Here is a 25,764-nt window from a genome sequence, read left to right on the forward strand (position 1 = left end):
CCTATTCTAAGGGACTCAGCCCAGCCTTTTCTCTCATTGTGGTTCCTTGCCTTGCGTTCATCGTTTCCCCGGTCCTATGGGAGTTGCCCTGTTCCCTTTTGTAGCTGTATTCGGTCTAGGCCCGAGGGCCTCTAACTCCACCGCCCTCCCTTCCCTCCTCCCCCCTCCCTTCCCCTTACGGGATGCCTGCCAAGGGGCAAGCCACCAGGATGAGTGAGTGTCCGTACCGCGCAGGTCTCTCAATGAACTCTGTGTCCCCGGCCGGGTTTGTCAAACTGGTGTCCTTGCATTCCCTGAAGGTAAGTCATTGTTCGCCTATTCCTCCCCAGCCTCCGACGTGGGGGTGTTTGGTTTCCTGAATTTTCTTCTGCCTTTTGTCGTCTTCTTTGTGGACCAGGGGCCCTCTGGTTGTCTCTGGGGTTCAGGCCCTGCTTGTGTGCCTTCTTTGTTCCCTCCCTCTGGAGTGTCTCTCTTGAGCACCTGGGGGACTTGTGTGGCTTCTTTGCCGCTGGTCACCCTGTAGTCTACACCAGATCGCTCGAAAGAGAGGGCAAATGGGAACGACCATCTGTACCTTATGTCCTGGCTGGTGAGCCACTGGGTGAGCGGGCGACAATCCCTTCTGCGGGTGAGCGTGAGGGTAGAGAGGTCTTGGTAGATCCTAATTGTGTCCCCTTCAAAGATGAAGCTCTCAAGCCTTTTTGCTTTCTCCAGGACCTCAATTTTTTCTCTATAACGGAGGAAACGCACCACTATGGACCTTGGGCCCCCTCCTCTGTCTCCCCCACCTCGATGTGCTCTTTCAAGCTGGACCCTCCTTGCACACTTCTAGTGTAAAGAGTTGGTTAATCAGACCTTGAACCTTCCTCCCCACATCGGCCGCCGTCTCCCCTCATTGCTGGGTGACCCCCATTATGCGTAGGTTATTTCTGCGCTCCCTATTTCTAAAACGTCCATCTTCAAAGTTATATCCTCATCTCTTATTCCAAGGTCTGTTAGCCTCGCCTCATATTTCATATTCAACAGATCTGTCTGGAGGTGGGTATTTTCCATTCCCTCCATTTTTTCTTCCAGGATGTCCACTCTTCCTCTGAGGTTCACTATAGAAGCCTGTATGTCGGTCCGAATAGCCTTGATTTCCTGAAGGATGTCCTTGAGGTCATCCTTCGTTAGCATTGCGGAGGGGGGGGGGTCGCCGCCTGAGGGCATGGTGTCTCTGTGGGCCTCAGTCAGAGCTGTTTGTGAGCGGCGAAAGCATTGGAGGGAAGAGATTGCCCCAGTGGCTGGGGGTCGCTCCAGGATGTCGCTCTTTTTGGTGCCTTTTGGTGTAGCGCCTCGAACAGGGCAGGCCCGTAGGGATCTCAGAGTTCGGTGGGGCGACCCCAGCCCTTCTACGTTGTCGGGTGTCAAGTATCTGGCCAGAGGCCTCTGTTTGGTGCTGGGGGGCCTGTGGGGCCTCCAAGAAATGAGGCTGAGGCCTGCTTGGTTTTGAGGGCCTCCGCAGTATAGGCAGGGGGAGAGGTGGTACCGTTGGAGCGGTGAGATCCACCTTGTTTCTTTTTTTTATTTTTTATTTTGTTTTTGTTTTTTAGGGGGAGCGAGAGGAGGGGTTGTATCCCAGGTGAGGGCCGTTGGGGGGGGGGGGGGGGCACCCCAGCACAGTTTCCACAAATGTTCCCCTCGCCCCTCCACCTCCTCACCTCCTTTCCGTGCTGTTCTCTGGACCGGCCGATGCTCTGGGCCCGGGTTCCTCCTCTCACTGGAGCCAACGCGTAAGTATGGCTCCACTGGCCTCCTCACTCCGGTGTGGGCCGAAGGGCTGGGTGTCCTCCTCCGGTCATAGGCCCCAACCTGTGGAGCGTGGGTGAGGGGTGTGGGCGGCGATCCCCCGATGTTGTTCTGAGGGTGGCCAACTGCGCCGCACTGCGGGATGCCTCCGGGGTCCCCCGCGCCCGGTGGATCAGCTTGTCGGCGTCCCCACGGATCTCCTGTAGGGGCCACCCAGTCTGGGTGCAAGGTGGGGGGAGCTCCCGCTCCGCTCGGGTGGGCAGCTTCTATGGAGGTTGTTGGGGTTGGCTTCCCCTCGGCTGCTCCTGTGTGCCATTTGTGCATGGGGGGGCTCGGATGGTGCTTCCCTCTGCCCCACCCCGGTCACCGGGGGGGGCAATTGCACGGCTAGGTGTGACACGCACGGGGTCCCGGGCGCGGGGAGCACACTGTCTTTGGCGTTCCTCTGGGGGCTTCCCCCTGGCCCCTCGACCCAGGGCTGCGCTTGGTTGGTCCCTTGGTCGGCGGCCTCGATAGGGCTGAGCGCCCAGGGTGCAGGTCCTCGCGGGCTTCGATGCAAAAATCCCGGCCGGGGATTAGAAGGGCACACTAGGCCCTGCCAGGCAGGAGGAGCGCAAGCCTTACACGACTTGCATGCTCCGCCCCCTCTGTCGGTCTCAGTGTTTACTTTTGTAATGAGATACGGCCCACCTCAAACAGTTGGCCGCATTTCATTACATAAGTAAACTGATGACAGGGACTGTGCACCTTTACCCAAAGCAGCTATTAACGTGATCTTTATCTCCTTTACAATGTATGCCCCCCCTCCTTTGTTTAGAATGAAAAGCAGTCTGAGTGAGGGGGCAGGAGGGGCAGGGAGTGCATACATGATAATGGAGATAAAGGTACGGTTTATAGTTGCTAATTATCAAAAGACGGGGAGCCATCATTCTTCCTTGTGTATTATTTATTGTGCAGATGATTCTTTTGATTCTTTTGAAATAAAGCACCTGGGCCATTTCTTTTGTGGCATACGGGTAGCCAAATCTTCAGTAACATGTCAGCAGATCATTAGACTACGTGCGGCCAGATAAAACAATGACTCGAGTGTAAATCATTTTTGGAAGGCTAAATTGGACGGCTGTCGCTGCTCAAACACCATTGCAGTGCGTGTAGAGTGTGTTTAGATAACTGCAATAACGGGTTATTGAGGTCCTTTCGCAATCCCCAGGTTACCAGTTACAAAAAGCTTACAGTACTGCATCAAGAGAGAACTCTGCGACAGCCCAGGGATGGCCGCATATGAGGTCCAAAGTTGCACTGGCCAATAGGGCAATGCCCAATAGGCCCACACACCAGGCCAGCATAAACCGGTTTCGGGTCCTATGTAAGCCATTTAACCTATGCAGTCCAGTTCGCTGATGGTGGCTTCAAAGAATATTGCTGGCTTATTGTGTTGAAACTACAAGATTTTTAACAATTTTTAAATGGCCTCACAGCTGAGCAAAACAAATTGTGGTTTGTGATTGTGTGCCAACCTTGTGTATGACTGCCTGGGCTTGAGGATCAGTTGTCAGCCACTTGCTTACAAAGAAGGATTCATTGCTACTCATCAGGGAGCTGAAACACTGCATGCCTGCTGAGTAGCAATGAATCCTTCTTTGTAAGAAAGTGGATGGCATGGAGAAACTATTGTTGAATGGCAACGAGGTGGCACTTCTGTTTTCCCCAAAAAAAGCAAAGCAGACCAGCCACTCGGGACAGTGCAGCTCAGGAGGGTGTGCATGAACTGCTGCAGACCTGCCACATGTTGAAGAACTCTCGCAGGAGAAAATGGGGAAAATGCTAGAAAATAGTGGACTGAAAGGTGGTGCGGGTGGCACCCCGGCCATTCAAGCAGAATGCTCCCTGATCCTCTTGGCATAGCAATGTGTGTGTGAGAGAGGAGAGAGAAAGGGCGATCATGTGAGAGTGGACAGAGTGTGGGCCTAAGCGAGATACAGAAAATGATGACAAAGAGATAAGGAGAGTTAAGGGGAAGCGACAGAGGCACAATGGAGATGAAGAAAGACAGACATAAGAGAGTGAGCGGGTGGTAAAGAGAAGAGAAAGGAGAAATAAAATGAGACAGGAATAGTAACAGGGAGAGAGAAAGAGGCAGAGTGGAGCAAAAGAAAATCAAAAAGAGAGAGCACTAGAAACAGAGGAAGAGAAGGGGAGAAAAAGAAAGCCAACAAGAGTGCGACAGAAATAGTATCAAGGAGAGAGAGGAAGAAGGGAAGAAATAGAAAGACAGAAAAAGTAAAATATGGGAGAGAAAGACAGGGTATGTATGGGTATGTATGCATGGTGTATGCTTGTTAGTCTGTATGCTGGGGTGGGGGTGGCGGGGTTCAGGTCTGTATGGGTATGTATGCATGGTGTATGCTTGGTAGTTTGTATGGTGGGGGCTTTAGTCTGTATGAGTATTTATGCATGGTGAATGCTTGGTAGTGTATATAATTTTGGTTGGCGGCAGGGGGCCATGGGGCATAGTGTTTGGTTGGGGTGTGGGGGCCACGGGGCATAGTTTTTGGTTGGGGGGTGTGGGGTGTGGGGCATGGGGCATAGTGTTTGGTTGGGGAGCGGGGGGGCATGGTGTTTGGTTGGAGACTGGGGGCCATGCAGCATCGTGTTTGTTTGGGGACTGGGGGCCATGCAGCATAGTGTTTGGTTGAGGGACTGGGGGCCATGCGGCATAGTGTTTGGTTGGGGGCAATGGGGCATAGTGTTTGGTTGAGAGGTGGGGGCCATGGGGCACAGTGTTTGGTTGGGGGTGGGGCCATGGGGAATAGTGTTTGGATGGGGAGTGGGGGGCATGGGGCACAGTGTTTGGTTGGGGATTGGGGGCCATGGGGCACAGTGTTTGGTTGGGGGTGGGGCCATGGGGCATAGTGTTTGGGTGGGGGTCATGGGGCATAGCGTTTGGTTGGGGAGTGGGGGCCATGGGGCACAGTGTTTGGTTGGGGGGTGGGAGCCATGGGGCATAGAGTCTAGTCGGGGGACATGGGGCATAGGGTTTAGTTGGGGGGTGGGGACATGGGGCATAGTGTTTGGTTGGGGTATGGGGACATGGGGCATAGTGTTTGGTTGAGGGGTGGTGGCCATGGGGCATAATGTTTGGTTGGGGCCATAATAAAGCTAAAACAGGCACAATAAGGAGATGAAAATCCTTTGCTTTTTGTGGAAACCTGACTCCACAAAGGCGAAACTCCTCTTTGCCAACTCAAACAGCAAAGTATAGCAGTCCAAAATAATGGAATATCCAATCAAGGTTCAATCAAATATTTATACTTTAATTAAAGACAATATGCTATAACTAAATAGAAATAAATAAAAATGGAAAATGTGTAGTATAAAATGTAAGTTTGAAATACAAATAGTTACACCTCAAAAACGTATTCTTTTTCCATGTGCTTAATGAAAAGGGGGGGGTTGAAAAAACCGCCTGCCACGCCACGATCTGCTGCGCCTACCGCCCCACCCACATTTACTTTTTGGCCCACTATAGGCTTCACGTAAGGTACTTTCGGCCCTCTGTCAAAATCAGTTGTGCACCCCTGGTCTAGTTGCACCCTTGCTGAGGTCACAGTGTAAGAAAGGTGGCACGGGCTGTGACTGAGAACACCACATGGTAGAATGAGCACAGTGTGGGAGAGTGTACTAGCTTGCAGAGTGGTGACAAACCGAGAGATTGCACAGACTGGGGGAGGCAAAGAAGGGAGGGCAAAGATTGGTAGGCATGGCCCAAACTGGGAGCGGCAGCAGAAGCTGTGAAAGACCAGGCATTGCAAATACAGGGAAAGGAGTCCGAGACTAGAAGAGAGGTCACAGACTGATGTGGGCGTACACCACCTGCAACAAAGGACGCATAGAGCGTGAGCGTTGCATGTTTTCAAAGACCCTGGGGACACATATTTGATTGGAGGGGACACATGGCAAGAGCACAGATGATGAGAGACTGTACAGTTTAGAAAGAAAAATCTCAGAGTGGGAGTGCTAGCTGAAGGACTGAACATGAAGTAAAATGGTTCCAGTGAATAGCATGTCCCACGGCCATGAGAACACTGATTTCAGTACAAAACTGCACATTTATGTACCTAACTGTTTTTATTTTAGGCTCCCGATGCCCTTGGATTAGTTCCTGTGAAGAGTACAGATGTTCAAGTCAAGCAGATTCTTCAGTTCCACAACTTAAAGGTCTGTAAGCATCCTTGTGATTGGTTTTCGTTTGTCTGTAAAGAACTTGGGGAAACAGTTTCAGCATTCACCTTCAAGGCCTCGTTACAATCTGGGCGGTGAAATACTGCCAGTGGTAATTACCATGACCACTGAAGGTATTTCCAAAACTCCACCCAATTACAGAAGCACCTCTGGTCCAGTGGTTACGTTCAGTGATATTTCTGGACTAGCACTGTTAGTATTCCAGAAATAAACATGCTGTTTTTGTCCACCCTTTTCCATCCTTATATGTTAATAGATAGTGTAAAGTAGTGGTTCATGCCACTAATGTAAATTGTTTTTCAGTGCCCAAAAGGATCCAATCTGACCATTTTATGTATTTCAAAGAATGCTGTGTTTTAGAGTTAAAATCCCACCTGTAACTGAGGTACTTACTGCCAGCAGTATACCCTTGGAATACCACCAGAAGCATATGTACCTCCAAACATGCAAAGGGCCAGGAGGTAATTTGGTTATTTACAAATACCGCTTCCCCCGAGAAAGATGCCAAAGAGTTTACCTATTTATATGTTGTTGCAGAATAAAATAATGTATTTGTATGGGCTTTATACTACATTATGTAATACCAGACACCACATGCCTACTATTCATTTAGATGTTATCAAACCTGCAGTCTTCAGTCCCCAACCATAGAGATCTGTCCTCTTCCTCCAAGGCATCTCTTTTCCCTGCCCATTCTATCTTTCGCAGACTAAAATTGTGACATTTTGCAGTTTGAGCCTCTGCTCCCATTACATGTTTGGGAGAGCTGGAGCAGATTGATTCTGGAATGGCTACAGTCTCTCCATCGTATGATATTAGGTACGTCACACATACAAACCTTGCAAGAATCCCTTCACATATTGTTGTGTGCCACAGTCTTTCAATCTATCAACATATTGAGGTAGAACTCACCAGTAAACCATAAGTAATACATGTTAGGTGTTGCTTAGTTAGAGTAAGTACACTCGCAAGCTACTCCCGTACCTTCATTCCTATCATTGAGTGGTGGTACAGTGATTAAATCATTAGACCTGATAGCACAAGACTACTACAAAATAATTTTCATAGGTCGCCCTAACAAACGAATGGATAAACCGCAAAGTAAAACCAGAGAGCCAAATAGGTTCCCAGGAATAAATATAAGACAAGAGCACATACAACCCTCTCAGAAAATACAGAAGCCACGCTTCCTAACTTCACCAACTCAACGATACTTTCCTTTGCATAGTGCCCTATAGTATTGACTAGAGGACCAGATGGGTTCCCAGGAATAAATATAAGGGACAAGCACATAACGCCCTCTCAGAAAATACAGAAGCCACACTTCCTAACTGGACCAACTCAACAATACTTTCCTTTGAGTACTGCCCTTATGTACTGACCAGAGAGCCGTATAGGTTCCCAGGAAAAAAACAAGACAAGAGCACATAAAACAGTAGGATATATTTATGGGGCAACAATTAATGCACAGAGTTAATTCCTCCCCAATCAAGAGCGCCACACCAATTGAGCAATTACTTAGATTCTTAACTAACTCTGCATTGGACAGTGGAATTTGTAGGTGACTTAACTTAATACATATAGCACTTTTTATTTCTAGCAATGCTCTAGCCCACAAACCGTTGATAACAGACACTTCTCAACAGATGAGGAAACTCTTCCCTTTGCCACTATGCAGTGAAAAGGCCCCCTTCAATTTGGAGTTCCGTACTCACTCTGTGTATAGGGGGTGCTTTTAAATCACTTATTTTCCCTTTACTTCATCCTGGAGACCTTTTTCTGCACAGCACAGACCCAGAGGTTCAGTTTCCCATTTGGATCCACTCTGCTGGAATGCAGGGTTCAGGTAATGTTGAGTGATTCGGGTTTTCATTTTTAATTGTACCCCTCCCCTTTAGAGTATTTATTTGGGTTGGCAAAAGGATAATAGGTGATCCACAATTACTTTAACGATCATATCATTATTCACACTTGTAAAAAGGTTTAAGACTTCAAATTTCCCCCATCTCCCCTTTGTTCCCTATGTGAGAATGAATTACATTATTCATTAATCAGAAATGCTTGGGATCTAATTCTGTATGCCCACCCCATTAATATGAGGACGCTATTAATTTAACAGATTACCAACAATGGTTTGTTCTGTTGGACAAATGTACTCATTTTGAATCTCCCTGGGTTTCTGTACAGGTGAAGTCAGCAGGCACCCTGAGTCATCTCATTAGAAACAATGCAACATGGTTATGGATGGTACACCAAAAGCTCATCTACTCTGCTTATGGATGGCCCCCAGCCTCAATCCTTCTGTCTGCACTCTTATGATGGATGGCCCCAGCCCTTCTCCTGATTCTGTCCAGATATTAGTTCCAACTTCCTTATGGCCTTCTTGTCTCTATCAGTTAGTCAGTCCGTCCCACTTTTCCCACTGTGTGTCTAGTTTGATAATCTCCTAACCACACCCCAGAAATGTCTAAATAATGTGGTGCAGGCTCATTGGTTGATACTCCTGATTGGGCATCTCTTCCCCCAACACAAGATTTAGCCCATTCCCTCTAATTGGTCCTTAGATATCTAAGCCCCATTTTTGGGAGTTCTTGCTCCACCCATCTGAAATTGAATTTCTGAAAATCTCTATCTGAATTTTAAAATCTCCAACATTCAACTTTTCTTCAATTTGCAGATAAGGGTCGAAATCCATATATTTCTAAATTGGTCTGATCATGCCGGTCATAATGACCTGTGTCTGGTAGGGGCACGTGGTTGCATGTGCAAATGTCATATTTTTTTGCAATTTTGCATGGACTTCAGTTAAAATGTTGACATTCTAAAGACAGGTATCTGATTTAATAAGCTACCATATTCCTGACTGTCCGAATTGTAAATTTTTCTGGGAAGTTACAATCACATTTTAGCTCATAACTCTGGTTTCCAATGTCACATTTTGAGGGATTCCTATAAATAGATGTTAGGCAGAATTATATGCAGTACCCTTTGGGAACACCACACACAATGAAGACTACAAGTGACAGTACAAATTCACCTTTGGTACAAGCCTGTACTACACAGATAAAGTGGTAGCGATGGCTGAGCAGCCAGACTTATCTCAAGAGTAAGTGAGCAGTATCAGATAGTTACACAAAGGACAGCAATTACTATGATTCAGGCAAACACTGACTCAAGGTTTTCAAGTAAAAGAATATACATTTATTTCACTCTTCAGTTGTATAACGTTACACTATTATAAGCAGTTTAAAAATCACACTCTTAATACACCACAGCACTTCTCTTAAATTCCAGACAAGTTAAGCACACAAAATGAAGTGGGAGCAACATGGCACTCCAGCAAATTAAAAGGTAGGGAAAGACAAAGTTATTAGAAAGTAAATCAAACCAGCAGGTAAGTACTCAGGGCAATTGAACAAGAGGAACTACAGAGATAGAATCAGGTGGAAAAGGCTTAGGGCCAAAGTCAATGGGTCAAAAGACTTTTGCTCAAGATCACACAGTTCAGGGTAGTTTGCGGTAAAGTTTGTGCACGGTTTCCGGACAAGGTTGGTTGATAGTAAAGTACAGTAAAGGGAAGAGAAGGACAAGCCCTCGGATTGGAGAAAGATTTCAAACACTTTCACCGCGGTTGAAGGATACGAGCAACCGGATTTGGTCAGTACCTTAAAACAGAGAGGAAGCTGTAGCTGATGCGGACGTTCCTGGTAGTTCCTGCAGGCTCACGGTTCCTGAAGCTACTGTCGGACTAGAAAGAAGTAGGAAGAATGGAGGGTCATGCACTACCCAGGGAAGAAACCAGCATTAGAGCAAAACAATGAATAAAAGGTGCGCTCCTTAAAACCCAAGCAGGGTCTGACCGTCCTGGCTATCCGACCCACTGTAGCTCTGTACAGCAAATTCGACCAGAGGGGTCCTGGCTTGCAGTTTGGGCAAACTGTTTGGTCCCACCAGCTCAAGGGAAGAAGTTTCCTGAAGGATCTTCTGTCGTCGGATTCTGTATATTCAGACCTGCAGCAGGGCTTCACCGGGCGGTTCAGTCGTTGTAGGGGTCCTCTTCTGCCAGCTCCTCGTTGGTTCTTTCATTCCAGTGGCGACTCTGCCTTTCTAGTCCCAGAGACCTGCTTTTTATGCAGTTTTCCCCCATTCATACAGCCTGGCTGTCAATTACACAGCAGCGTGGCTGTCCTGGCAAAGACAGTCCCCTCAGCCAATCAAACAGGATTGCGACTTGGGTTACCAGAGGAACCCATAGCAGGGGTCCGAAGATCCCTCCCTCACATCCTGCCTACCTAGAATTTCAGGTGCCTTAAGGAGGGCTTCTGTGCAGAAGCCCGCGAAAATACGGCGAACAAAGGAATCATCCCTGGTTTGACACGCAGAGAAAAAACAACAGAAAGACTTTAACAAAAAAGAAATGGCAAATAATCCCAGCCGGAGCCAAAATAAAATATATATTTGGTGAAGCGGGTTTATAATAGCCTGAAACAAGACCATGGTTATTTAAGATAACCACAGTAGAAAAGTTAGGGTAGTTACCACTGCCACCAGCCAAGTCTTAATGTAAAGCGAGCTAAACAATGCTCCAAGAGACACCGACAAAAAGGTATAAGAATAAACCCTTTCCAATACTCCATGCAAGATGGGGTGTACTGGGTCTGTGGTTAAAAGTGACTAAAGTAAAGTTAATGGCAACTTTACCTTTTCTGGGGGACAGTAGTCAGCGGGAAGTCTCAAAGACAACCCTGTGTCACTGCACTGAAGGTGCTGTGAAACACACATGAAAAATATGAGGCCCAAGAGTAGGGGAGGCTCCAATGCTCAAGATCACACAAAAAGTGAAAACACACACAGCAAAACACAAGTAAGAGTGGGAAAAAAGGCTCACACACTTATCAGGTGAGAAAAAAAAATCTTAGAAATCCAGCAAAGCTGCTGAGGGACTCGTTAGGTAAGGGAAATCAGCCATTTATGAGAATTCTTCCTAACGTATAGGGCGTTTTATGCGTTTCCCGAAGTCATCTGAACCATCTCGGTGTCAATTATGGTTCCCCAGTTTATGAGCAAAATAAGATTCTCATGTAATCCTAGGAGACCCTCTAATTATATGCATATTATTAATTAAATTAAACAGCAGCTTTCTGTTTCCAGCACTGTAGGTGGCTCCGCCATCTGTTTTATTTTTTGTTGACATTACCTCCAATAAAACTATTTACATCATTTCAAGGCTAAGAGCTGAGGATGTGTTTCCTTATATGCTTGAACAGAGTGGTATAACTCCATCTCCTGACTGGTGTGACATTCCCTGGTGCCTGTCAACTGTCAGTGAGCTTAGAACTTCACCACAAATTGAATTTAATTAAGAGTATTTTACAGAGTTAAGAAATCCATGGGCTGCATATTTATGTACTCAGTGTTTGTCATTTCACTCCAATAAAGCCCTGTCACAGGCACAGGCCCCATCCCGTTCCTTGCTCTGTTGGTCTTCAAAGAGTTTCCAGCTAGAGAGGTGTTTGCCCTTTGTGGTCTGGTTGGTGGGAAAGGTTTCTTTGGGTTTTCCAGCACAGGCTAAAATCAGTCTTTGTGAACAGACACTAATGCTTTTAAATTCTGCATTTTTCCTTCTTTACATGAGACCTGTTTGAATATTTTACATCACATCATATGTTTTTCTCTATCTTCATGTTATCAGTGTCCTTCCTTGCCTTATAATATATATTGGGATTACTCTAGCAATGGAGTTTCATGTTTAAATTTTCAGTATTCTGTTATCATACGTTTTTCCCCCCATGGCAGCTCTCTGTTTCAACAAATCTGCACTTTATGGCATCTGCCGCCTGTAATGGAAAGTAGACCTAATTTCTTTGGCCTTGACACTGGAACACAATCTTTGTATTTTCTTTTTTCTGTAGACCATATTGGGATATTCAGCAGTTGAAAGTTCAATGCGGGCCTTTTGGTTCGACACCCCACAGTGTATGTCCTATATTCCTGTACCTTTAGGCCTACTTAGCCAGCTGCAATGCATTTGTATCCTGGAATTGAAAATAACCCACAAGTCCCACACTCCTGCTATCTAGCTCATGTGGAACTACTGCAAAAGGGCATGGGAGGGTGGGTTTCTTATATATTTGTTTCTTTAGCAGTCGCAAATTAAGTTCTTTGATGGGGAACGTCCCGTTCTCCATTCTTCATCCAGTAGTGGGTGATCAGGGTATGTAAGGGGACCACCTTCCTGGATTCCCCTCCTTTCATTTTCTTTTCCAGTTACTTGGGTCCTCTTTGTACTCCTCTTCACCTGGTCCCCAGGCTGGAATTCATTTGCATGCGTTTTCTAAAGAGAGGAGTAAAAAGAATTTTTTTAAAATCTATGTTAAACATCATTTCCCCAATCAAAATTGCATGTAACTTGAGACACATTTTCTTTTATAAAAATTACAATAAAAAACACTCACTATTCAATTTTTGCCCAACATTTCAGATAAACTTTTAATTTAATTACTCACTGGTTATATATGTCCATCTTGAGGTTTCGACTTTACCTTTAATTACTCAGATGGTTCCTTGGTTCTAACTTCTGAGGGCTCCTCACCACTCTTAAAGCAAGTCTGGGACTACAGCTTTTTAATTGATGGATATGGACCCCCTTTGCTTGCATCTGTTCTCCTTCAAGGATGCAGATCCTATAGGCAACATGTAATATTGTATCCACAATCTCAAAACCGCCATGCCAAAATTGAAGGAATTTCTGTTCTTTGGTTTGAATGCTCTGAAAAATGTAGAGCTCTACCTTGTCGCCTACTTCATACTCCTTTTTCATAGTCTTTAAATCATAATAGGATTTCACCCCTTCAGCCGACTTCTCTAAGTTGCGCTGGGCATTAGCAAAGGCATGCTGGAGGTGCTTTCTCAGGTTCTCAATATACTCATTAGTGGTAGACGCATTAATCAGTGTCTGTTCCTGAGGTCTATAGAGCAGATGTTGAGGTAACACCATTTTACGTCCGGTCATCAATTGAAATGGCGACATTTTGGTCACAGAAGGTGGTTTAGATCTAAGAGCCATCAGGACAAGCGGTAATGTAATGTCCCAATTGGGTCCCAAGTCAGACACACATTTCTTTAATATGCTTAAAATTGTATCTCTCTACCCCTCCACTCAATGCCAGTTGGTAAGCTATGTGGATTTTTCTTTTTACACCTAGAATCTCCCGCAAATTGGTCATCACTTCACTGGTAAAATGACCCCCCACCCATCAGACTCCATTGCGGAAGGCCAAAACGGAAGACGCTGTGGTTGATCATTGGAGCAGCAGCTGTCTCTGCCTTACAATTTGGGGCAGGAAGACACTCTAGCCGCTTGGTAAATAAGCATGTTACCATCAACATGTACAGCGAATCACTGGCCTGACAAAATCGACTTGCAAATCTGACCAAGGCAGTGTCATCCCCCTTTTCAGTGTGGGAGAACTTGGTTGGAGGTGAGCATACACAAGCAACCCTTTTAGATATGTGTTGAGGTCGTGGCCCATATGTGGCCAGTATGCAACTTCTCGCAAGATTTCTAATGTGTTGTGAAGGCCTCTATGACCAGCAACTTCCGCCTCATTGGCGTGATTCAACATAAAGCTCCAGAATAAGGTAGATACCACCCATTGGTTACAGCTCGGTAGTGATCTTCTTACCAACAAACCCTCTTGGATTCGAAACATTTTGGAAAATGTCAACACCCTCTGGAGATCTTCTTTTCTGGCATAGTTCTATTCTGTTAGAGGAAAGCTCACTGGGTCTTCAAAATGTTGATGGAATGTTCCAGTAATAGGGTCCTCTTTTTGTTTAGTGATCAAATCAGCATCCGGGGCGTCTTTACTCCACTGAGCAGCTGAGAGTTCACGGTTGCCACGAGTTTGAGACCTGGTTACAGCAGTAACTTGAATTTCTTCCAGCAGGGATTCTGGATCTATGAAGTCCCCCTGTAGAGCTCCAGTCTTAGCCAGCTGGTCAGCCAGGTCATTCCAAGTTTTATTCTGACCATGTGAGGAATCTGAGGGCATCCTCACTTCTTTCCCCCATATATAATCTCATCCCAGGTGGCCACTGAAAGGCGATCGCTATTGGATCCTGACCCTACAGGTGGATATGCGAGGGATGACCACCTCGGTGGAGGAGACTTGGAGAGTGGAGACGAGGCACCCTTGGGTGAGACACAGTATCCCCCATTTCCCTTTCACAATGAGTCCACCATCCCCCAGGCGTTTATTGACTGTTGTCAATCCCTTTCCTATTTTTCCTGTAAATCTTTCGCAAATAGACACCAGTTAGATAATGGGACGAGGAAGAGACCAACCAGAGAAATACATTCTTTCTTTATTGACTCACACACATACACACACCAGTTATGCACTGGGACGAGGAGGGGGCAAGCAAGAGCAATGAAGAACTCTCAAGTCGTCAATGACCAGTGTAGTCCTTTTTGAGGCCAATCACCATGGCAGAAGGTTTAAAAGCAACAAGAAAGGTGAGAAAGGTAGTCTGCTGTGGAAGCAAATCAATGGACAACTGGAGGAGAGCAGACCACTCCTGGTAGTCGTCATGGCGGGCGGAGTGCTCGTGAGCCCCAGTTAAATGCAGAGTTTATGCAGCGGGAAGCAAGACTGAAGGAAGCTGGAGGCCCGCAACAAACTACAGAAAGGGAACCAGCGTTACCAGGCAAAGCTTCAGAGTGAAGGCCGAGCTGGGAAAGAGGCATTGATGACAGGAGTGAAGCCACGCAGAGCGGCTGTGGAGACAAAGCGTACGCTGCACGAGAGACGGAGAGAGACGGAGAGAGACGGAGAGAGACGGAGAGAGACGGGGAGAGACGGGGAGAGACGGGGGGAGAGAGAGACGGGGAGAGGGAGAGGGAGGGAAAGGGGAGGGAGAGGGGGAGAGTGAGGGAGGGGGGGAGAGGGAGAGGGAGGGAGGGAGGGGGGGAGAGGGAGAGGGGGAGAGAGAGGGGGAGATAGATAGAGAGAGAGAGAGAACGAACGAGAGAGAGAGAGAACGAACGAGAGAGAGAGAGAACGAACTTGTGGTGGAACCATGCTGGAACGTCGTAAGCACCGACCTGTGAGTCAAGCTAGGAGGGAGACACCGGGGCGGCAGGCAAGCATGTCAAACTTGGGAGAACTTTAATGAATATGGATCCGAAGGAAAGCAAGCACTTTTGAAAACCGATTTGAATGAAAGTAAAAAAACAAGCCCTTTTGAATACCGATCCGAATGAAAGTACTGTTGAAAACTGATATGAATGAAATCAGTTTTGTGGAATCTTACACTATAAAGGAACTGTGTAACTTGACAGAACAAGCATTGGCAAGAGCCATAAACATTTGAAAGTGCAACAAGTGAATAGTGGCAAAACAACCAATGGTAAAGCATCATGAGGCTGTGAAATGGGAATAAGCCGCACACCACTGTAGAGCGGAATCAGTGGCAACGTCCATAAAAGGAAGAAGAGGCAGGACAGATGTGTTGGTTGCGTGACCTGTAATGAGTGGTCCGACAACTGCATCTTGACTGAGGACACCAACCTATGGGAAAGGTACTTAAAATACCTGCAAAGAAGCTTGGTGTGAACTGAAATTAAGCAACTGTATTTTGTGAAATTGGTGAAAGGTAACCTGACCAGAAGAGCTGGACAGTATCACAAAGAACAGTGTTTTGGAAAAGTTAAAAAACTTGAAAGTTTACACGAAGGGAGCCACTTTGCATTGTGAATTATTTTGAACCTTGGGGAAGGGAAACCCTTTACAAACCAAGAGCTGGAAGAAACGCTGAACTTTTATTTGAACACTTCTCATGTTGAGATAGACATCCCTACACATTGTATACAAATAGCTGTGAGGGCAAGCTTAGGTTTTGGACACAGACAGACTTTTAGTTTGGACTTCCTGACGCAGACTATCCGCAGTTTATTTAGGTAGGGAAATCCCACCTTAGCATACTGAAGATAGGGTCCCAGGAATGGCCTCATGTCCCCTATGCTAATGTCAAACCCTTGAATGAAGAATGAAAGATGTTACTCACTGTTTGGCTTAGCACGACTGCACCAGAGTATCCCCCATATGTTAAGAGATATTCTCTCGGACATCCATTTAAACCGTATCTGGTTGATGGTTTCGAGGAGAGAGGGGTCTCATCAATGGACCAGATTGACTGACAGCAAAATCAAGCAGGTGATGACGTCACGAGAAAATCTATACACTCTAGAGCTCCTAGCTTCTAAATCTCTATGGTAAATAATAACTAGAAGTTCAAACCATTAAATACAATCATTTTGATCCTTGATTCCAACAGCGGTACCTGGTTACCTAGGAGCAACCTTAATAAGCATGGCACCGTAATTCTAAAAATCAGTTCAAATGAATTCTTTATATATTCTAAAACTACATCGATTTAAAAGCATCAGAAAGTGACCTGTGCTTAATCAAACTGACCAATGTCTATCACCTCTAAGGTGACTAGTGCAAAGTACAAAGAATGTTAAAACTTCATATACAAAAAACGTGTTCAAATTTCGTACACCAAGTGTTCATAAATCAAATGATACCTTACATTTAAAAAGTCCACAATTATGCATATAACAATTCCTCAGAGATTAATTAAATCTTAATCCTGAAGGCAAGTATTGGAAACAATAATTTTGCCTCAATGTTCAGCTGATGTCAAAAAAGACTTCAATGTAGGTGTTTATCTGGAACCCAACATATTTCATTCCAATATTTTACAGAAAATTGAGGGAACGTCTTCAGGGGGAAAAGAACCACCACATAGATGGCCTTACTGGCTGATCTAATGAAAGCCCAAAGTGCGACACAAAGGGGCCCTAATGCCACGTGGACACTATGCATAGATTCAATATATTTACAATGGAGTACAATGTATTCTGTCAGATTGTTGTTGGCGTTGATCAGTGTCCAACGTCGCTAAGTGAGTCAAACAGCATCTACTAGACCATATAGAAAAGAACATGCATTACTACGGTAGTTCTCACATCGTACCTCAAATACTTGTTACTGGTATCGGTAGATTAAACGGATGCAAACCACTTTTCATTGTGTGGTGGTGCCCCAAAATTGGCTTCAGCATCGACATTTACTGCGCAATACCCTTTAAAAACGCATACAAAACCATATATTAATGCCCAATCCTGGGGATTCATAGAATGCAAGAAATCATATCTATCAATATACAAAGAACTCTATTGATTTAAAGGGAGCACTTACTCGTCTTCCACGATAAATCACAAGGATCCTTAGATGATTGAGTCAATTTTCAATTGAGGATGTTTGCCGTAACTACAATTGTGTTACTCCATCTAGAAAAGTATGGGGGATCGAGTATCAGGTTGCTTCCCAGCTTTAGAGCACACCCACAGAGTCAATTAAAGTTATATGTGCTCAAGGCACTCTAGTTTTTTAAATTGATTTATTTAGACATTTGTAAAGTGCACCGAACCAGAGCATACAGTTCAATCTTGTGACTAGACATTACAATACGCAGATAAATCTGCTTTGTAGGTAGAAAGAAAATAATGCAGGCGGGTCTCAGGCTAATCGTTAGAAGTCCCAAAGTGTTCTACAGAAATGACCTCAAAAATAGATTATGTATGCCGTAAGCCCCTCGTTGGACATTTGGAGGACAGACCATTTTCTCAGATTGTTTGATATTAAGGCAACTAAACACAAATGTATTTCTCTAGTATCTTGGGGGGGCAAGTCCATGTGAAAGAAAAAGGATCTGGATAGTATACCTGCACCAGAGCTAAGCACTGCATTGGCCAAATGTGCCTTGATACCAGAGTGTGAGATCCTATTTCAACATGCATGAAACCCAAATAATGAGCAACTTATGTACAAAGGTATGCTCCCTTAAGATCTATCATTCCCAGAAGTTCTTCTAGGGCTTGGTACTCCACTCCATGACATGAAAAAGGAGTATTAATACAATGAGAATATATGGTGTTTGCTGAAATCACCAGAACATGCCCTGTTAGCTAAAACAGCATTGTTTAATTACAAAGAGCTGTTTTTGGCGCCAAATCTAACTTCTTGTCGAAAGATATTACAGCAGCGGCAAATCATCCACAAGAACTATTTAAAACAATCACCAAATTTGTCAAGCCCAATATAGACACCGCTGTAAAAACTAACTTGGCAGCTCATGCCAACGGGTTGAATATGTTTTTCAGAGATAAAATCCTGAAGATTCAAAATAACATTAGACTCAGCAGAGATCAAGATCCTATAACGGCTGATGACAGTGCAGAAAAAACATTTACCTATAAAATTAGAGAGTGCACTGACTGAAACTGCACAGTTTAAGTTTAAACAGGTGACAGAGGAGGATATCCTTGGCCACCTGTCACAACTAAAACCGACTAACGGTTCTTTCTTTCCCATCCCGGCACTAGTCGCTAAGCGACTCTCGCTAGAGCTTACCTCTTTTAGTACTACATTTATAAATAATTCATTGACCCAGGGGTTAGTTCCTGATTCTCTGAAACTGTCAGTAGTGTCACCATTATTAAATAAGGCTAATCTCGATCCGGAGGACTATAACAGTTATCGCCCGATTGCAGGTCTACCATGGCCAGGAAAAGTTCTGGAAAAAGTAGTCAGAATCCAGCTTCAGACCTTTGTGGAAGACCATGACCTTCTCCACCCATTGAAGTCCGGCTTTCGCCCCAAGCATGGTACCAAGTCATCATTGATGGCGGTATGGGACAAGATGTTACATGCTGGGGATGCAGGCAAGCTCTCCCTGCTCGTGATGATCGACCTATCTGCTGCATTTGACACGGTGGACCATGGTATTCTATTGGGTCATATAAAGAATTTGGTAAATGCAGATCCCTGTGACTTGGACTGGTTTACCTCGTTCCTCACAGGGTGTAAACGGTGTATGCAGGTGGGAGGTTTTTTGTGTGATATTTTACACCAGTGTTGCGGTGTGCTTCAGGGATCAGCACTCTCCCCTCTCTTATTTAATATTTACCTTCGGCTATTAATGAAAATTCTAGAGAAATACCATCTCAGATTCCATTCATGACTTGATGACGCCCTTTTTACGGTGGCTAAGTGCCCGGAGGAAGTAGGGTCTTCGATGGTGCAAAACTGGCTGCAACTTAATCCTAACAAGACCAAGATTATCTTGTTAGGACCAAAACATCTACTTGACCCTCCACCACCCGTTTCTGGGATCCAGCCTTAAATACGCTACCAAGGTTAAGAATCTTAGGTTGTGTATGGTAGAGCGACATGGGCTGTAGTGGTCAGGTGTCAGCGACTGTACAGTCAGTTTTTTTTATAACATTCGTCTTCTCCGTCAGGCTCTCCCATATATACCAGACACGGATCGTGCCTTGGTGGTCGGAGCTCTCGTCAACTCCAAATTAGACTACTGTAATGGACTTTTGGCCAGAGCTCTGGCCAAGCAGATTTGTCGCCTACAAAAGGCGCAAAATGCTGATGTCTGACTGGTGTTTGGGGTATCTAAAAACACCTCAACCTCAGGCCTGCGTCGCTCTCTACACTGGCTTGCGGTGGAGGACCGCATTAAATTCAAGATTGGGTGTTTAGTTTTTAAATGCTTAAATAGATTGGCACCAATTTTTCTAGCAAAAAAATTAAAGCGGTACCACCCTACTAGGGCTTTAAGATGGAGGATCTTTCTCACACTTGCTCACTGTTCCAAGTTCGAACTGTGTCACAAGAGGTGATCAGTTTTTCAGTTGCTGGCCCTAGACTATGGAACAGCTTGCCTTTGAAATAAAGAAGGGAAAATTCATTACTAACCTTTAGAGCAGGTCTAAAGACCTTCCTTTTTAAATAGGTCTTACACCACCCCCCTGTCTCTTTATTGGTAACTTTTGTGGTTGGTTATAAGTAACCGACTGATTCTCTACCTGTGCTAGTTAAAATTCTGTCTATATAAATTCTTCAAAATTCATAAATTCAACGCCTAAGCCTTCAAAGTGTGTGCCTGCACCGGAGCATTACCAAGTACCTCTGGTGTCAAAGAAATATGAGGCAAGTGTTAAAGTCACTAGTGCTAAGGGTGCGGCTATGAATGCTCACTTCATAGTGCCACATCGAATGTGTACTTACTATAGTGCACGGGTACATGTTCGTTCATCTTGGGAAACAGTACATGGATATGTTCTCTCTGTGATCTCTGTTCACTATGCCGACGGTGAGTTGCTGATAATGTAATCCCACGTTGCGTCGATCACGTGATGTATCACGGCGTGCGTATGAGTTGTCTCGGCTAAGTTGGTATTAGATAGTGGCCATGTTAAAGGGAAGGAAGTCTCTCAATTATTGGCAAGAAAAACAACTAAATCTGTGCGGCACCTCACTAAACATGTGGATGGCGGACTCACAAAGCAATTGGCACAGTGATTCTACCAGTATACTTAAATGATTCACCAAATAGAATCTAACTTTTATCTTAAGCTATTTGACTCCATCATGCAGGTCTGTCTCAATATAAGACTAGTATATACAGTTAGAATGCTGATTTACCGGATGTTGATCTTCTGCTCTGTTAATATTGCTGATGTTATAATTACACTGGAGAAGAAAATTCAAGATAAAGAGAAAGACAATTTAGTTCTGGTTATCTCACTTAGAGTAGGACTTGCTAATCAATCGCCTCGTTAAGACCCGCCTCATTATTTTTGGACAGGTAGATCAGACGTGGCTTGTGCACGGATAACCTATGTTTATCCTTCTCTTTGTTATTTGTTAGTCCAATTTTCATTAGGACTTTCCATTTGAAGTCCTCTGCTTTGTGGTCTGCTATAATGAAGTGGCCACCATTGGTGCGCTTAACACTCTATTTTGTATACAGCTCTTATGTTCACCTATCCGTATTTTATTTTACATTCGGTTTTCCCTATGTATAGGTGTGTGCAAGGGCTCTAAATGGCATAGACGACCATCGAGGTATTACAATTGGTCAAAACATTTTGTTGCCATGGATTTTTCAGACCCAAATCCACTTCTTGGCTTCTGGAGGTTTGGGCACAACTGCATTGGCCACCCAGGCTACGTCCTGTCACTTTTCCCATACCCTATTGATGGGTCAGTGTTTTCTGTGTGTCGGTATAGTCATATATATAATTTCTTGTAGTTAGTTCTTTTACATTTTTACTTCTCTGAAATGCACACCTGGGTTGTTCTAAAGGGCATTCGCCTCCGGTGAATATATGCCAATAATGCTTAATGATCTTACTGATTTCATTTGACAATGCATTAAATGAGCTCAAAAATGTTATCTCTTTGCCCTTCTTAGATTTAGGTCTGCATTCTAGTAATGCCTCTCTGATTGTAGGACTTTTTCACACTTTTCCTAGGGTATCCCCTTTTCACAAGTATATCTCTCAAGATTTTTGCTTCATGATCAAACTCTGTTTTCATTGTACTATTCCTCTTTAATCTGAGGAATTGACCAAATGGTAGATGGTCTCTCTTATGTCTCTGATGGAAGCTTGAGTATAATAACAAGTTTCTGTCTGTTGATTTATAAAATGGTTTTACTTTGAGTAATCTCTCCACATCGTCTACATATTTTGTTAGGTCAATGAAATGAATGGCATCATGGTTGGCAGTGAATTTCAAAAAATGGGTTTGACCATTCAGCCAATTAAAAAAAGATTCAAAGGTTGTCACATTACCATGCCATATTAACAGAATGTCATCAATAAAGTGCTTCCATAAATTAATGTGCTGTTTACATGGATTGGTCTCAGTCAAAGTTACAGATAGTTTTCTGTCTTTTTTCCGTGTTTATTCCACTTTTATGCAACCCAACAGGCAGATATTTGCTTCCGTGTCTTCCGAAGTGTCTAAAATTTTGCCTCTCCCCCTTTGTGTATTTTAAAACCAATCTTGTGCTCTGTTCCTGTTTGAAGCATGATACCTGATCCGATGCTGTGAGGCATTCATTTATACATGTTTCATTGCAGGCCACGTTTCCAAGTGATACGTTTCAGTTTTGCTCCAGTCTTAATGCTTTTGTTTTCACGGTCGCAGTGTGCTTCCTACTATGCTGGCGCAAAGATCCCAAACAATTAAATTCAGCGTGGCCTGCAGTAGGAGATCATAAGTGTCTCAGAGGAGTGTCTCGGGAGGATAGCTCGGGGGCAACATGCTCGCTTTGGAAGCAAGACGACACGGAGCAACACAGGTTCGATCCCTGGGTCCGTACTTAGAGACCTCTGGGTATTAAGCGCGTTATAAATAACCAATCATATCATAACCAATCATAAGTATGTGTTTATATTCCCAGAACTGCTGTTTCTGGTGCTACTAGGTCATGGCCCACGTGCTCCTCCTCACCTCGCCGTGTTCACCGCCAGTATTGATAGCTGCAGAAGCAAGAGGTTGCTGCTGGCCCATTCGGAGGCCGATTGATCTTGGGAGGACACCTCGGGAGGAGTTTCTTATGTTGGTATTTGTTTCCAGACAGAGCGCTCCTCAGTACTCCCACTCTATCACTCGGCCATCTTGGATCCCCCTCTCATTTATCTGAATGGGGAAAATAAGTGTTCACCCTTTTTCTGAATATTGGCTGCTTCATTCTCTTTCAAGGGATTCTGTATTTCTCCTAAATCTGGATTTGTATAGAACCTCAAAGCTTTCCCTTCTAGTGTGGAGTATCACTTGTAGCTGGAGGGAAAGTTGATCTTCACTATTTGGGAAGAGTTCCCATTGCCATTTTGTTCTCCTAAAGAGATCATGGTGATTTCTGCTACTTGGTTGTTCTGGAAATTAAATTATAATTGATTGGTCCGCCGTTAAATCAAATGACAGGTGCCATTCAGGCTAATATAATTTGTACTTCTCTTGAGTTTGATATGCCGGTTAGTCTGAGTCCAGAGTAGCTCATTCATGCACTCGATCAGAGTTGATAACCTCCAAATGAAATTGTTCCCCACTAAACCTTGCCCTACGGAGTCATGACTATCACCTGGTGTTTCAAACAATGTTGCTCAATTGTAATTTCTAGATCCACAGTCCCTTCGACGAAAATATTGTTGCCATCAAAGTTTTGGAGTTGTCCGGAAAGAGGTATGAGGGGAATCTGGTGACTCTTCCCTCCTTCTAGATTCAGTCGGTCAAAAGTTTCTTTAGATTTGAGTGTAGCTTGGGATCCAGTATCCACCATAGCTGATAATTCACATTGACTGTTACGCTCACCTGGCTCCCACAGGGGCGTCAATCGGACCTGGACAGCTGCGACCTCCTCCAATGTGAAGCATAGTGCAGAGATGACAGACTGGACTGGACCGCCTAATCTCGTCTGCTTGACCCGTAGAAATATTCTCCTGCAAGTGGAGAAAGGGATTCAGCCACCTGTGGATTTTAGTAATGGCACCCCACTGTTCTCCCCACTAATCACCACCGATATTCACTTTCTGTAAGATCACCTTATGTTTGTAAATGATGAGCTCTCCAACCTGCGTGGAATACAGGGGCGCGTAGATACCAGTTACTTCACTGGTTTGAGGGAGTTGGAAGAGTTCCGGATGAATATTGACTCTGAGGTTCCAGGCGAGAACCCGTAAGTATAAAGTTCAAATAGTTCAATATGTCCGATGTTCACTCTTGTACATTCCTTTCTTGTGTTGCAGCTGGGTCCAAGGGAAGATTGTCTTGTGGCAGCTGATGGTGTTGAGGTAAGAGTCTGTATTACCCAACACTGTCCGGCAAAAGATGCGTGTGTTTAAATTGCTGGTTTCTCTCTCCTTACAGGTGCGGCGTAAGAAGTTGCGGTTTGTTACAGAATAATGCCTCCGGTTATTAATCAGGTAAGTCTATGGTGGAGAGGTTGTATTTGTTGGCTCTCTCGGCTCACCTTATGTTTCTTTTGTCCCCTAGATGGTGGAATTCAGCAGAGAAAATGATGGAGGCTGCGCCGGATCGAAAAATGCTATGAGGACTGGGGAGTATGGCACGGTGCTGCAGCTGGCGATGTAACGCGTGTAGAATAATGTCCTTTTCAAGTTCTAAGACGTGATGATCCGGAATTCAGGTAAGGATTGAAATAATATCTGTTTTCTAAACTTTCCTTCTTCTTTCTTCTATTGCTAGGAGCTCTGGATTCGAGACGGGCGTGGCTGAAGACTGGATGCTGACTGCAGGCACAGTGAGCGTTACGCTGCTGGATGCAGAATAACACGAAGCATGTGCTGCTGTTCGGGCATGGTTTAAATAGCCTCCAAAGTAGTTCCAGGTAAAGAGTCCCTAGAACCACACTCGAGTAAAAAATAGTCCCTGTAGAAAAATAGTCCCATCCAGGCCTCTCGTTGGCTTGGATACATTTGCAGCATGGTCTGCATGAGGTATGTAAAGTCTATGAGCCTGGCGCCTATGGCGCCAGGACTGATTTCTATTATGAGCCTGGCGCCTAAGGTGCCAGGACTGAACCCAGACAGCCCCCAGCCGGGGATGCTGGGGTTTTATTAAATACCTGGATGCCTGCTCCCGGGGCTGATGGGCTTGATCCGGATGCCCGGGGGTAGGCATCATGACAGCGACCCTGTACCTTGATCAGGGCATAATATCTGCCCTTGTTTGCCTCAAGTCTACAGATGAAGTGTGAGTTGGTGGCCAGCTCGACGGTCATCTTTTTAATGTTGAATTCAGTCACTGTGTGATCTTGGACCGTTTCCATGAGACCTCACCCTGTTTACGATCGAGTTCCAGTGTCTAAGATCGGGAATCTGTGGGAATGAACCTGCACTTGGAAATATTTGTAGAAGGGTGGGGTCCTCTTTCTCCCCAGACTCTTTGCTGTCCCTTTGTATCTGAAGGTCGTCCTCAGAATCTGTTTGCGGGGAGGTCTTGGGATTATCTGGCTCGCATTGTTGGAGTCCAGGAATTTCTCTATCTGGATTGGTCTTCATGGCTACACTATCTGTCGCTCCAACACGGTAACCTTTTCTCTTCCTTTGGGGTTGGAGGGAGGTCATTGCTCCTGCCTGTGATGCTCCCTAGAAGAGTAACTATCCCTTCTACCGAAGTAACTTGGGTATTGAAAATGTCCCCCATAATTTTCAGTCCTGGATCTCCAGCCTCCTTGGTTCAAGGATCTATTGTACTGGAATCGGGGCGAAGGAAGAGGATTGTTTTGAAAATTCGGGTTTGGAGAGTACCTGTTGGAAAAATTAATGTTGGAGAAGGCGTGGTACTACTTTACTGTAGGAAATTCGACTGCAAATTCCCTGGGGAAGTACTTACCTGGTTTGAGACTTCACTTTGTACCGTGGGAGTGTACACAAAACTTGGAATGGGCCTTGTACCTTTGTACCTAGGACTTATATAGGTGCTAGTTTCATAGGGGTCATTTCTTTTGATACCCTGATAGACTAACATGCGATTGTGCTGAGGGAGTCCTCTGCCTCTCATTCTGCTTGTCAATTGGGACAGTATTGACTATGTTAAAGGCATATGCCATCTTCATATAGTCAAGGCCCTTCTATTGGAATAACTACTTTTCCCTAGTTACTTCTTACTAGGTTGAGGGGACTCAACATGTTTCAGTTCTCATACGTAAATCTTGGAACTTTCTTCATGAGATATGCCACTATATTTTTAGTGTTACAATTAAAAAACAAGTAGTACTGCAATAGCGTCAGTTGGTGTTAATTACAACTCTTGTTGACAGTGAATACATCGATTTGTA

At 44.9% G+C, this 25,764-nt stretch overlaps 1 protein-coding gene across 1 annotated transcript in view; it reads left to right on the top strand.

Annotated features, from left to right (window-relative positions):
* The window catches only part of CFAP221 (cilia and flagella associated protein 221), a 988,124-nt gene that overhangs the window by 762,171 nt on the left and 200,189 nt on the right, over positions 1–25,764 (top strand). The window contains exon 17 of the mRNA XM_069616611.1: positions 5,926–6,006. Within this exon, the coding sequence (XP_069472712.1) occupies positions 5,926–6,006 (81 nt within the window). The remainder of the gene's footprint in view (positions 1–5,925; positions 6,007–25,764) is intronic.

Source organism: Ambystoma mexicanum, chromosome 9 (assembly GCF_040938575.1).
Source record: "Ambystoma mexicanum isolate Mex_15411 chromosome 9, UKY_AmexF1_1, whole genome shotgun sequence".
In the NCBI taxonomy this organism is placed as follows: domain Eukaryota; kingdom Metazoa; phylum Chordata; class Amphibia; order Caudata; family Ambystomatidae; genus Ambystoma; species Ambystoma mexicanum.